This window comes from Selaginella moellendorffii, unplaced genomic scaffold, assembly GCF_000143415.4.
Source record: "Selaginella moellendorffii unplaced genomic scaffold, v1.0 SELMOscaffold_3, whole genome shotgun sequence".
Taxonomy (NCBI): domain Eukaryota; kingdom Viridiplantae; phylum Streptophyta; class Lycopodiopsida; order Selaginellales; family Selaginellaceae; genus Selaginella; species Selaginella moellendorffii.
This window is the reverse complement of record NW_003314264.1, coordinates 919,517-934,353: the sequence shown is the minus strand read 5'-3', so window position 1 is coordinate 934,353 and position 14,837 is coordinate 919,517. Positions and strand designations below refer to the sequence as shown.

Below are 14,837 nucleotides of genomic sequence, written 5' to 3'. Positions count from 1 at the left end.
TTGCAGCCGGGCGATCGGAGCTGCTGCTTGCATGCGACGTGCTCCTGGTGTGAGCTGCTCCAGGACGCGTAGAGCGCCTCGAATCCGCTAGCCTGCGGATTGCCCTGGAGGAGATGCGAGCTCCACAGCGCCGGGGTCAAGGGCAGTGGCGGGCTGCTCGGAATGGCCAGCTCGTCCAGGCAAACGCCCTCTTGGTGCTGCGTCTCCACGTACTCGAGAAGCCCAGTCGGATCCAAGCTCACATCGCTGATGTTGATCGAGTGTGGCGCATCTGGCTCCGAAAACACGTACCTCCACATCCTTCTCGCCCCTCACCCTTTTCAAAAGTTTAGGGTTTATGAAGATACCAACGATAAAAGTATATCCCCTTTTCAAAGGTTTAGGGTTTATAGCGTGATAACTATTGTCTTTCTATTAGCTCCAAATCGCATGTAGAGCTCGGTTTGCCATGTAGCCCTGCTCCTTTGCCATTATGACTTCCAAAGCTAAGAGAGCGCTCCAGCCTCGGCCTTCTCCATGGACAGCCTCTCCACGCTAGTATGAGTCTCGGACGCGTCGTCCACGAGCTGGCGAGCCTTGTCCACCTTTCCAAGCTTCCGGAGGCCACTCACCACACTGATATACGTGAAGGCATCGGCCGGGAAGCCAGCGTCGGCCATTCTCTCCACAACCTCGCAAGCGTCCTCGGCTTTCCCTGCCTTGCACAGCCCGTCCAACACCATCTTGTGCATCACGAAGTCGGGCTTGCACAGGCTCGTCTTGAGCAGCTCCAGAGCCAGGTCCTCCAGACCGTTCCTCGCCAGCCCGTCCAGCAGCGAGTGATACAAGACCGTGTCCGGGAGGACGCCTCGCTTGACCATCTCCTGGAAGATGGCGTGAGCACCGGCCGCCTGGCCGCTCCTGCACAGCGCCGTGATGATGATCGTGTAGGAGAAAACGTCCGGTGTGCATTTGGCCGCGACCATCTTGGCCAGAAACGTGATGGCCTCGTCGATACGTCCTGCCTTGCAGAGGCCGTCGAGGAGGGTGTTGTAAGTCACCAGGTCCGGCGTTGATCCCCTGGCTTTCATCGTCTCCAGGTGGCTGAGAGCGTAGTCGACTTTGCCGGCTTTGCTCAGGGCGTTGAGGATGGAGGCGTCCGTGAAGGAATCTGGAAAAACTCCCTCCTTGCTCATCTCTTCCAGGAGGTCGCAGGCCCGGTCCAGCTTGCCAAGCTTGCAGAGTCCGTCGACAAGAGCGCTGTATGTCACCACGTCTGGGGACAGGCCGTAGTTGGCCATTTCGTTCACGAGCTCCTGAGCCTCGTCCAGCTGCTTGGCTTTGCAGAGGTTGTCCACCATGATGTTGTACGTTTCCAAGTTGGGAGGGCAGTAGAACTCCTTCATGCTTTTCATTCTCTGGAACAGCAGCACGCCGTCTGGGAGCCTCTTAGACTTGCACACCGCGTGGATCAGCGTGTTGAAAAGCTCGGCACTCGGCGGATGGTTGCGAGAGATCATCTCCTCGAAAGTTTTGCACGCCTCGTCTAGCATCCCGCTTCTGCATAGATGCTCAATCATTTGGCTGTACGTCGCAGCTAGCGGAGTTACTCTCTTGACCGTCCTGAACAGCTGAAATGCCTCTGGAACCTGGAAAAAAACAAGAAAAAGATCAGTAAAAGTTCCAGAGGTGAGTTGGGTGTTTCTTACCTTGTTTCCCATGCAAAAGCAACAGACGAGGGTGTGCAATGTTGACGAGTCGATTGGAACTCCCCTCTCTGTAAGAAACGCGAAGAGCTCCAAAGCATCGGACAGTGATATTAGCTGGCCTTCCTCCACGGTCACTCTTTTGCGACCGAAGCAGCTTCCCACCATCTCGACGAGCAACTTCTGGGCCTCCTCGGCATGGCCTTTCTTGCAGAGAATCCCAATCACGGTGCTAAACGCCACAGCGTCCGCCTTACTCCCCTTCGTGACCATCTTCCGGCAGCAGTCGCAAGCCTCGGCCACCCGGTTCGCCTTGCAAAGCCCGGTCACGAAGGAAGTATACGCTACAAGGTCTGGAACACAGCTCTTCTCGACCATCTCCTCCCACAGCCGGCAAGCCTCGTCCAGCCTCCCAGCCTTGCAGAGCCCGTCGAGAAGAGTGCTGTAGCTTATCACGTTTGGCTCGCAACCAGCCTTGGCCATGTACTCAAAGAGCACGAAAGCCTCGCTCATCCTCTCGCCCGAGCACAGCCCCTTGAGCAAGCTATTGAAAGTCACCACGTCCGGAACGCAGCCACCACCGGAGCTCATCGTCTTGAAAATCTCCAGAGCGTCGTCCACTCTCGACGCCTTGCAGCAGCCATCGATCACGACGCTGTAAGTTATCACGTTGAGCTTCACTCCACTCTCGCGTAGCTGGCCGAGGAGCTCCTTGGCCTTGTCCAGCTCCCCGGCCTTGCAGAGGCCGCGAAGAACAATGCTGTAGGTGAAATCGTCGGGAGGATAGCCACGCCTTTGCATCTGCTGGAACTTCTCATAGGCGAGCTGGCCAGCGTTTGCCTTGGCTAGAGCGTCGAGGAAGCAGTTATACGTGAAGACCGAGTGCTGGTATCCCTTTTGCCTGCCCAGCCAATCGAAGAGCCTCACGATCGTGGAGATCTTCCCCAAATGCCGCAAAACCTCTCCCACTACTGTGTACCTTCCAAGCATCCCATTCCATCCCCCGATCACCCGATCCAAATCATCCTCGTCGCCGGCCTCGCGCAGCAAGCCGATGATCCTGGCCGCCACCGGCGAGCACTTTGGAGGCGAATACACTTCCCTACCAGGATTGTGAGCCGCAGCCTTGGGAATGCTCGTTCTCGATCTCACCTCGCTGCTCAAATGCCGGCTCCCAGGCGGCGCAATCCGGCGCCACATAGAGCGCTGATCATCGAGGCCCTCGATCCGAATCAAAATGCGGACGAACGAGACTGGGCATTCTCGTGTTCCTGATAGTTTGCGTTGCCCTAGAGTTTTGGCGCAAAAGCCCTAAACCCATACCAAAGAACCCTAAAATCTGATCCGGCATTTTGGCGCCGAGTTTTCGATCAGCGGGATTCAGTCTCCTGGAATGTATGTTCATGGGATATGCAATAGGTGGTGAGCCTGAGCGAGCTCTCGAGTTATTCTCGTCCATGCATGGGAAGATTGGATGGAAATTGCAGCTTGTTGATGAAAGATCTCATTTCATGGAACATCAAGATCGAAGCACACTTTAACAGCACACTAAAAGACTCAAAAGCATGTAAACTTGTGGAAGTCTTGCATAAACACTACAAACTCTTTCTGATTGGATGCTTCACTGGATAATACTCAAAGCACGAACTGCTTCATCCGATAACCAAAGGCCTCCAGGGAGAAGAGTTATTCCATCCAATTTTGTTACAACCAGGCATTCAGGGTTTGGAGTAAAGATGTTTGGCCATTCTGGGAGAATTCCTATTGCTGGCATTTATAAAGTTCCTATAAGAATTATGGAGTTCAGTAGACCTTTGGATGCATCATTTTTTTCAATTATGGCCTTTATTATCATTGGATATATTAATTTCATCCAACACTTGTCTCACACATTATTTAATATTGCTTATACTGATCACTTCTAATGATTAGTCTCGTCTTTTTCTCTGTAATCTCTAACCATGTTTCTTTATTAGAACTATATCATGCCCCATTTAATGTGTTCCACCACCAAGTCCTCATAAGATCATTGTTGGTGAGCCAGAGTTTACTTAAATTTTAAACAATTTTTTTCATTTATGACTTTCATCTTCTTCTTTTTCTACAACTAGCTTGCAACCAGACCTCTCCAACTCAACAGCTTTAATGCAACTCTCATCTTGTTGGAAGTTTGTACAATGGTGTTACGCTTGGTTGTTTTCTCCAGCACATTCAATTTGCTATCAGTACCCATTCGACTGCCAATTATCAACCATCCTATCACTCCTCACTACCTCTCACAATATAAACACTGGCTTGGTGATCATGTCAAATCTCAAGATGGTGAGAGAATTTCTCAACCACTTTTTCAACTTTGGTACATCCTCTAGAAGTCCACGGACATGGTGCTTGCTCCATAGAGAGCACTAGAGAAACATAAGGAACTTCATTTCTTATAGTGGGGTTATATATGTGAGAGTATTAAAAGAACTGCATCACCTCCACGCTCTGCATCATTGACCTCACCACCGTCCCAATCGAGAGCATCCCCCCAGCAGCCAAGTCGTGCTGGAGTAACAGTTTAATAAGTGTGTTATATGTAATATTAGCACTCACCTCTTAAAAAACCTCATGTCTTTATGCTATTTCTGTTATATTTGTTAGATATTTGCAGCTGTTATGCTTGAGTTGAACTGTTTGCTGATGTAAAACTCTCCAAGAAGAATAGTCTTTGCATATTGATGAAGTTTTTAGTGGCCACAAGTTTCTCCCTCATCTCTTCATATCCAAAATAAGCCTTCTTCATTCGTTTTGCTACCTAAAATATCCATCCCTCTAGAAGATCTCATATATTTTATTCTTTCTTCATGCTCTAGTATGCTCTTTTTATTGTTACTAAACATTCTCAAAGCCAAACACCCATGCAGTGATCAAGGAAACCTGCCTTAGCCCTTCTCATCCCATACCAATCAAACCTGTGACACCGGTCTTGCCATTGACGTAGAGCGTTGTGATTTCCTCACGATCTTTCTCTAGACATCCACGGCAAGAATTTTGAGCTTCTTCTAATCGGATTCAGGATGGCTTTGTGTTATAAATATTAGTAACAAGGTCCTAAATAAAGAAAAATTAATAGTAAACATTTACAAAAGAAATAGATTGAAGAATATCCTAAAATATATTTGGATGTCTCAGAAACGAAGCATTTTTATTTTTACAAAATAATAGTTGTGGTAGTAACCCAAAAACATCAATTATTTGTTTTTAGAGACTTGTAAGTTAAATATTACAATTAAACAATACCATTGACATATTTATAGAAGAGTTTGTCTCCCTAAGCTCATCTCTTGAATAATCTACTCATAAAGAGATATCACTTAGCGCAATTATACCTCCTGGGTTATTATAAAATAAACATATATCCCATATATCACTAACTGCTTCTATGAAATCCCTAAATATAAATTCATGGGATTGCCTAACCCTGAAAAAACAACCCAAACTTCCAACTCGAGCTGTATAATATCCTGGCATAGATAAACCAAAAGCAAATCTATACCAAACTAGGTTCACACACCTACAATAGTCTTGATAATTTGTTCCTCTTTGGAATGTTGTAATGCACCTTTGGAAGTGTATAGAGGAGTCTTTTTAATGCAAAAAGAAAAAACAACCATAGCAATAAACACTAATATATGGGATTTTTGAGATTCCATGCCTATAGAGATTTAATGGGTTTATAAATTCTTAAATTTATATAACTTTGTCCCGGGACAAAGTTGTTGACAAAAGTTTCATCTCTTTTGTTTTTTCTAAATTATTATTTGAAAATTAAAATCGTAGTTTCTGATTATTAAATTTGTCGTTCTAGAAATATATTATTTGATGGACTCTAATCCAAATTCATTATCAACCCACTATCTATATTTTCAGCATTTGCAGCCTCTTTCAAGCAAAAGAAGCTTGGAGGAGCTTCTCTCCTCACAACAAAGTTCACCTCTCCTTGCTTCCTCCATTTGACCTTTTATCAATGAGCTAATGGATTCCATCAATCCAGAGGTTAGCCACTAGTCTAAAATCCAAGTTACAATGAGTGGATCATGAATCTGGATGGGCAAAGTCTATGATCATGGGGCCACCTTAGACTATATCTTAGTTAATTCTTCTACAATAAGTCCAAGGCAATATAATCAATAGAATTTGGCTAATGCAGCAAATTGAAGTCACCTCTAGGTATGACAAATTGAGGTTTACTTGTACTAAATAAACTACCTAATGATTATACAAAGAATGCTGGTTACTATAGCAAACAATTTGATGATATCACCTACATTTTAATTGTTTTCAACTTTGGTTCATTTTAATTGGACAAGAGCACAATAAGAGGGCACTTTTCATGCCTATATAATTGGGAAGTGATCATGGTTTTAATTATGTTTATTCTCATAATTATACATGATTAAAGTTTTTGATCTTGCCTTACCTTTTGTAGCCTAATATGCTTTTGCTAAAATCTCTTTCTGTCCACCTTGAAAATAAAATTTTAGAAAAATCAAGTGCTAGTAAATATACATTTTTTACGAATGATCTCTCTTGATCGTGATCAATAATACATTTTAGATCACATAGAAGAATACCTACAAAGGAGCCTAAATAACAATTTGAGAGTGGATTTTGTTTGGACTCACATACATATTTATTTTTCTCTTAGTGGTTGATCTCTAAACCTTCTTGTCACAAACATTTATGAAATAGATAGCTTCATTCATTTATTAGCAGTCTAAAACGCCTTGAAATGCTCTATCTAATTTTCTCTAGCCACTTCTTTTTACTTTTGGGCTTTGGATGTCTGCCTCTATAAACTTCTTTATTAATCTTCTGTATTCTTGAGGATTGATACTGTCTTTATTGTGGTTGATTGGTTTTTCAAAATGACATTTTTTGCTTTTATGGATTGCTAGATAATATTATTAGTGATCAAAATCTTTAATTTTATTTTCACCTTTTAGCACTAATTTCTTTCTTTCCTCCACATCAAAGGTAAGTTGTCAACTTCTTATCATCCTCAAGATGATGGGCAATTAAAGTATATTATTTAAACACTTAAAAGTAATATTTCTCATCAACATGATTGAGTTTCTTCTTTCTAATAAGTTTATTTATAACAATTCTTAACACTCTTCGTTTTTATTCTTTGTTAATTATGGCTTTTATCCTCTTTAATCATATTAATTAGTCCTTTCTTATACCCAAGATGACAAATTACCAACCAAGATTTGTCTTCTTTGTTATCACCACTTGCTCTTGTAACAATTTAAAAAGTCAATATTTAAGTTTATGCTCTTTCATACTTTTGAGGTTACTTACCAACTCAATCTTCTTTCATCCATGGATCTCTGAGTTGAGGAAATTTTATCAATACCAACTCACTTTGTTAATCACCTTCTTGATAATGTGGTGGAGCTATGCCATACATTGTAAGAATACATTTGATATTCTTGTATCACTAAAGACATGGGGAGCCAGGTTCTGGGCAGCAAGCTCTACGTTCTTGGGATGGAGCTGCAGAAGGCAAGTATATCAATGTGCAAATTTGAACTATAGTCTTCCCTGCCACGCCACCGCTATATGAATTGACATCACAGCTTTGGGAGGGCAATGAAGGCTATTCTCCATCTGGTGATGGTGATGGAGTAGCAATGCCATTGATTCGTGCGTGAAACGAGTGGAACCACAACATTCGCAACTTAGCCTCCAGGTTTGCATTCTAAAACCAACTTTATTTGTTAACTAAACACTCAAATGTTTCAGAGCATATGCTGAGATCATGGCATTCCAGAGAATCACATCCCCTTCTTCAGGACAGCTTCTCAAAGGAGGTATGCGCGTGTGTACTCCCTTCTTCCACATTTTTTTCCTTTGAGAGCATTGTTCTCGTCTCTAGAGCTCAAAAAGCAAGGTTCTTCATCTCCAGTCCAATTTTCAGGCGCTCGTTTCGTTCAAGGTGACATACAATGATTAAGATTCAGGGAAATCGAAGATTTTGCAAGGAGACTAAATGCCGACTGGCCCAGCCAAGACTTAGCATCTCGGAGGAATCAAGAACACAGGCTTTGGACGCCGACGACGACAAGCCCAACACATACTTATTGTCAGCCAAAGACACACGAGCTTGTTGGATGATCCCATTTCTAATTTTTCTAGTTCAAATAACTTTTTCTTCTTCTTTGTTTCTCAACAGCAAATATTAAAGTTCTCTATGTAAGTGTTAATTGAGGAAATATTCATTAAGTGGAATTTGGTCCACCTCCAGCTTATGATGGCAATTTTATCTAGACTTTCTATATATATCACCCAGATTTTTTTTGGATCTGGTTGGATTGCTCAAGTCCCTGTTCGAGCTTCATACATAAAAAGACCACTGGCAGAGATTTTTGCGAAAACATCCAGTTGCCTTGTTCTTCGATTTATCCAGATCCCTCACTCGAGTCCATCAACCTCCATCCCTCCAGAACACATGTCGATGTCAGGCGGATCTTGGCCATGGAGAAGATCAATGGCTGGTTCCGACTCGAGCCCATCAACCTCCACGGCAGAGCAAGGTGACGTGTTTGGAAGTAGAGAAGGCCCTGGAGATTCAATATGAAGATGAGTACCCCTCTTATCTCAGCTCGCTAGTGTTTTGATCTTGTTCATTGCCCAAGAAGCAAGTTTTGTTAGTGACTAATGTTGGTTTTAGAATGGGGAAAAAAATGGACCCACGAGGAGTGATGCTTCTTGGGGTTAGGACCCCCAGGGCCCAGGCAAGGCCATCTCACAGCACTAGCTTTTCAGCCTTGAGCACCGCAGACACCAGCCCAGTAATGCAGACCTCGATCCAGCACGCTGACAGAGAGAAATGCTTGCTGTGGGGCTAAGAGGGCATCCCAAGAGAACATGTCCTGCTCGGGGAGGCTCGTCAACCTTGCCATGTCGTGCAAACACCCGTCAAACGCGTCCTTGGCTCGGGCCAGGTCGCGGTCGGCACAAGCGGTGATCATGGCTATCGGCATGGCATCGAACAGCCTTGTGGCGTCATCTATGCAGCCGCAGTTTGCAAACACCATTAGCATCGCCAACCACTACACGAGGCTCCTCTCGGGCATGCCATCGAACAGGTGGTGGATCAAGCGTCATAGTCGGCGGCAGTGACACTATAAGTTCAAGGCATCCAGGGCCTCATCGTCTATCATAGTGGGAGTGGAAGAATTATCAGCAGCTGGCAGCTCAACATGGCCGCCACTGATAGTGTCCCATGACGCTGGACAACGATCAAAGATGTCTCAGCTAGTTCCTGGTTTTCTCAAGCCGATCTTACAGTCTTCCTCTGGGAACCTCCACAGCGTCAACAACGTTTCTCATCGTCTATTCCAACCACACCAGCAACATTTCATGCCAGGAAGTCACGGGATCTCAACTCTAGACTTTCGAGGACTTGGAGGAGAGGAGTCGGGAGACAGGGAGAAGCTCTAGAGGCCGCTCAGCCACTAGTATATGGATCGCAAGACTTTCCAGGAACAGCGGCAGCAACGATTCTTCCTTTGGCAAACATGAGTGGAAGTCTTGTTCCGGGAAGCGGCCAGGATCCAAGGTTGTTTCAGGAGCAGCGGAGACGACTGTCTGGGCGGCTGGAGATGGATCCCAGGAACTTCGCTGACGGTATGAGAAGGGAGGATTTCTGAGGCAAACTCTTGAATCGGTCTGAATCTGGGTGTGAAGACGTACTTGGAAGACACGCTAGCGAGGGCCCCGAGCAAATTCCCCTGGAGCTCAAGCACCACTGTGTAGGCGTAAGGATGCAAGGCGGATTTGAGTGGAGCAAAGCACTATCACCGTCAACACAAAGTGTGTGAATTGCGGGGCCTCCTTCACAAGCCCCTGCCTCGAGTATGCAGCAAGCAGCGTGTTCCACGCCACAAGGTTTTGATCAAACGCCTCCTTCCCGATGCCGCCTCGTCTCGTGGAATCCGCTGCTTGTGGCGATATGCCCGGGCTAGGCCAAGCAAACCTTCACCTGGACGACGCTGCTCACGATGGGCTCTGAAGACCTTCCCGGCAGTGGCGTCTCGCGCGGGAGAAGAAACGTTGGCCGTGTGTGGGATAAGTCGATAATAAAATAATGCGAACCCGGTTGCTGAGGATTATGAATCACAAGTCCAAGGTTCGAATCCTTAAGTTTCTTTGGTTCCTATCAAAAGAAACTAAAACGCACTGAGAAGAGCCACATCAAATTCCCATGGACGCAAAGCCCCACGAAAGAATGGCAGTGAGAAGAAGAGGAAATTTTGCCTTGTCATTTAAAGGCACAAAGATTCTTTTGGCGCTCGACGGATGGATGCATTTCCTTCGACCCGCGCTCCACAGGTACTGCCACAGATTGGGACAATGCCAGGTTCACAGCACAAACTGTTCAGTAGAGCTCCTTTCAGGGTTGAAATGCTGCGGGAGCTCCAAGGATTTAGAGAGGGGAATCGCGCCATCCAAAGCGGGGTTTGCTCCAATCTCTACACTTCTTGCAGCTTGATTGGCATGTATGGGAGGTGTGGCAGCCTGGTTGAGGCGAGGAGGTGTTTGACAGGATGCCTTGCCACAATGTAGAACGCTTTCATCTTGGGACACGCAGAGAACTGGAAGCCTTCTCATGCCAGGGCTCTGCACCGGATTCCGGAACTTTCTTCGCGGCCATCAAGACTTGCTCGGCTCTAGATGATCAGACTGAAAGCTCTGGAACAAGGCATGAGAATCCCCTACCGAGCTAAGTTTTGGAAGTGACGTGCCCGAGGTCTTCAAGCTCGGACAGCTACAGGAGGCTTAACGAGCTCTTGAGTAGCTGCCACAGCGCCCAGATGCTCGTCTCTGGGAAGCTCCCAAGCTACTTTGGTGTTTTTTGACACAACTACTTGCAACTTTGTAACTGTATTCATTTCTTTTCAGGGAAACCACAGGGTAGCTCTGTGTAGATCGTCCGGTTTTGCCACTGCCAAAGCGTAAACTTCCATCTAACGTTGTTCTATGGCACCGTTGCAAAAGCAAAAAGAAGTTAAAGAAACCATAAAGAAAACTATAGAGAACATAGACTGGAAGGTTGAAGCCTCTAGCCCTTTTGGGCGTTGTCCAGTTCGTTGAACATACATTTTGGTTAGAATAAACAGTTCACGAACCGATGTCCGTTTCGTTGAACAGCAAACAAAACAAACAGTATACGAGTGAGCGTCTTTCACGCTATGATCACTATGCTTCTTACAGCCATTGAGAGCACAGGCATTCCTTTGCCCTTGGAGTTTTCATGGTCATTGAGGTTGGACCATTGTCATGTACGTCTTCAGCTGGATTGAGGTTCTGAAGATCGCAGGCGACGTTGTTTCTCAGCTCGCAGGTCTTGCGTTGAGCGCAGCAACAACATAACTCAAAGCGTTGACAATCACGTTGACACAAAATATCTCCAATCTCGTAGCATTATTCTTCTTGGCAGACACGGTGTTTTTCAGTTCTTATCGTCGTTGAGCAGGCAACTTGGCTTGTTCATGGCAAGAAATTAGAACCAATTGAAACACACGCAAACCTGAAGCTAAGTATTGTCAACTTTCAATGATCGTTCGTATTGTCCACATCCTTGGCCCGTTGTTTTGCACTTTGATTTTCTGAGTTGTTTGAGCTCCTTTTTGCGTTGCAATCGTCTTCAAACGTTAGAGGTTCAACACGAATTCCTGATCGCCACTAGCCTTTCTTTCATCGTTGATCATACCTCAGCTCGTTGCAAGCAGCTTTGCTTTCTTTACTCACTTATTGCTCATGCAAAGAAAAGCCCTACCTAAACGAACTTACCGTGCGAAGCGGCCTACCTGGGCAGAGTGGACCGGGCAGCGACCCCAACCCCAACCCCAAGACATCTCGTCCTCTAGCCCTTCAACGATGAACCCTAAACTTGGCAGAAAAAAAAGGGGAAGAAGAAAACAACTGGAGAGTTAACTTAATTAGTTGTTGCGGGGATGAGGAATCCTTGGACAGCCTGCTGGATGGCTTGTGGACACTTGTGTTGTACTTTTGGTGGTCCTAAGCGAATTGAAAGAGCACAATATCCACCTTGGGGAGAAAGAGCCGTGATCATGAATTTGATGCTTCTAGCATTGTGTTCACGAGATTTATCGATCAAACATTTCTCTGCCTTCATCTTGTGCTGTGCTGCAATTTCATCCACGACACCATGTCTACATCTCCAATCTGCATGAAGCTCGCCAGCAAAATGCATCCCTTGTCCACAGCCGAGTAGGAGTTAAACAATTCGCATAACGAACTTGATTCTTGCCATGCCTGTGAGAGATTTATAACATTCAGTTAGATCGTCTGGCAGTCCGGATCTCTTTCGGTGTCTTTCCTTAGATCATCCGAGCTAGAGTCGACTGGTCAAGTCCACCTCAAGGCTTTCGGCTGGCGACATGACCTCACACAATGTCTTGGTGTCTAGCGGCTCATTGAAAAACTTCAAACAGATTTGCTAAAGCTTAAATTAGGGTTACGTTGGAAAAGTTTGGACATAAAAGAAATGGAATGAATTTGCTCTCTTGAGGTGGAGTAATGGTAATCATTCTTCTTTATGATCTTGTATAAACAGTTCGCTTGTTAAGAAATATAATCATTTTCCGCCTCTCCAATTTCTTGATTAGTGGCTAGGACTAGAATTCTTTGATGGGTCATGCATTCTCCTTGTAATCTTGTGATACACCCAAGTTTTCATTCCTCTAAGACAACAAGAGATCCCTTCTATTCAGATAGACAACACAGTGTGGAAAGTGGCAAACACAAAGACGACAAGAGATCCCTTCTATTCAAATAAACAACACAGGCAAACATAAAGATGACAAACTTGAAACATTATGTAGAATGGCACCACCATCTTGTGATCGAGCAAGTGAGAAGTGTAACTCACAGCATGTAGAGTTTGTAAATTCTCTTCTGGCCCCCAGATTTTATAATATTCCTCTAGAATAGTATCACAGGACTCAAAACATAAAACAAACAATAAATTGTTTGGTTATAAAGGCCTAGTTCATGTACAAAATTCTGCAAAAAGTTTTTCCAAATGTAAAAAATTCAATAGGTTACATTCTTCACAAAAGTGTTTGCATTTCATATTAAATACACATGCTGATATGTAATGAAGGCCACGGACTGGATCTGGAGGACCTCCATCTTCATATAGTGATGCTGGATCCTGAACGCTATCGTCCAAAGAGAGCTCTCCTCTATTTGAAGAGGTAAACAATGCAAGGAGGAAAAATCATTTTTCATAATCAAAGTTAAAAAGTTTTCTGTTTAGGTAAGGGTTTTTCTGAGTGGAAATGGCGATAACAGGTGATAGAGTTGTGAAGCTGGTGGGAAGAGCCCTCCAAGCCAGAGGATCTCCAGGGGAGAGGCCACTCACAGTCCTGATTGGCGGCACCCAGGTAGACCTCCCTCTCCTCCTCGCCAAGGTGAAAGATTTTGGTGGGTACACCAAGGCCAGTGGTGCCAGGAAGTGGGGCACTGTGGCCACCTCCATGGGCTTACCCCCGCATTGCGGCCCCAGCGTCAAGCTCGTCTATCTCAAATACCTCAAGAGCTTGGAGAGTGGCCACATCTTCAATGCAAATGCCACCAAAAATGTGGAGGCTTCTTCACTCGCATCCACCGCTGCTCTTCCAGAGGCTCTCTCCTATCTGAGAAGATTGGCTCTGGATCCAGGGAATGCCACGCACAGCGCTCCAGAGAATGGTGAGTTTCGAGCAACTGTGAAGAGGGTCTTGGGCGGCCTCCGGAGGAAAGAGGAAGAAGAACAACACCATCACCACCATGTAGAGGTATAGTGTATAGGTTAGAGTATGATCATTCGGCTCTCTCACTTACGTGAGTATACAGCGACCAGGACGGCGAGGAGTGAGTTCCATAACTTCCAAGTACAGCCTTCGTTCCTACAGGCACGAAAATGGCCAGCTCTTATCGCTCCCGACGACCAAGAAAGTTTCTATCCGCATAGGACCCAACTTCCAAGCTCAAGTTCCTGCCGTTGTGACTGGGAGTGACGAGGATTCGACGCTCTTTTCCGGTAGAGTAGTGTGGCCGCAAGGGAAGGAAGTCGGCACTGGTAGTAGTAGTAATAGTATTTGCGTGGAGGGAGGATCATGTGTGAAGCGGCGGATCGAGGAGCAACGTAGGAAGCTGAAGCTCGAGCTTGGAGAGGAAGTTTTCCGGGAGTGGGGATTCAACAAAATGGGAGAGAGTTTGGTGGAGTCAGCCAAGTGGAGCAGGCAAGAGGAGGCCGAGTTTACTGCGATTGTGAAGGAGTGCTGCCAAGGAGACAAGCTCTGGCCCGAGCTCCAAGCTTCTTTTGCTGGAAGGAGGAGTCGGGAAGATTTGGTAGACTACTTCTTCAACGTCTTCGTGCTGAGAAAGAGAGCCGTCCAGAACAGGAGCCACGCATTTGATGCCGGTTCATGGCCGTCCGGGGGTATCTTGGGAGAGTTTGACAGCGATGAGCTTCTGTCGGAAGAAGTGGCGATCCAAAACTTTAGTTCTCTTGGCGATGGATTTGGATCGGAGTCCACCCGGCCGGCACTAATCCTCCAAGAGGCTAAACCGTGTGTGAAGCAATGCCAAGTCCCTTACGCAGTTCCTCCAGCATCTGGTGTTCCTGAAGCAAAGTCGTGTATTAAGTGCTCCTGCTGAGTAAAAATGAAGGCATTTACAAATTAGAAGTACTTAGTATATATTATTTGAATAAAAGTTTGAGGAGTAATTTCGTCCAACTTAGGTTTATAAATTTATATTTCAATTTTTAATGAACCTTTCAAAATTGCTGCGCTTGCGCTATTATTGAGTAGGTATTCAGCTGCTTGAGCACTTAGCTGATCACGCTTTAGGCGCCTTCGATCATACTCGAGCAACAGCTAGGGCGCAGGTGCTACAAAGCTCCAGGCGGATGCTGACTACCCAGCGCACGGAAGGAAGGAGCTTGGTACAGGGTGTGCTGGGCTCGAGGAAGGATCGATCGGGGGACTCTCTTCAAGGCAACTCTACCCCATAGAACTTTACGCAGTTGGCACACAAACAAACTTTGGGATGACATAAGGATCCAATTGAAAATCAATTTGGGGAGAA

At 45.6% G+C, this 14,837-nt stretch overlaps 2 protein-coding genes across 2 annotated transcripts; one reads left to right on the top strand and one right to left on the bottom strand.

Annotated features, from left to right (window-relative positions):
* Positions 1-334: 334 nt before the first annotated feature.
* Positions 335-8,716, bottom strand: LOC9643784 (pentatricopeptide repeat-containing protein At1g63330). The gene is made up of 4 exons (XM_024667836.1): positions 8,509-8,716; positions 8,163-8,293; positions 1,689-2,996; positions 335-1,628 (listed from the first exon to the last, which is right to left on the bottom strand). Exons 1-4 carry the CDS (start codon positions 8,714-8,716, stop codon positions 486-488), a joined length of 2,790 nt encoding a protein of 929 aa, XP_024523604.1. The 3' UTR covers positions 335-485.
* Positions 8,717-13,032: 4,316 nt separating this feature from the next.
* On the top strand, positions 13,033-14,475 carry LOC9643401. Its single transcript, XM_002963527.2, has 2 exons — positions 13,033-13,540; positions 13,599-14,475. The coding sequence occupies exons 1-2, from the start codon at positions 13,043-13,045 to the stop codon at positions 14,403-14,405; spliced, it is 1,305 nt and encodes a 434-aa protein (XP_002963573.1). The 5' UTR covers positions 13,033-13,042; the 3' UTR covers positions 14,406-14,475.
* Positions 14,476-14,837: the final 362 nt, after the last annotated feature.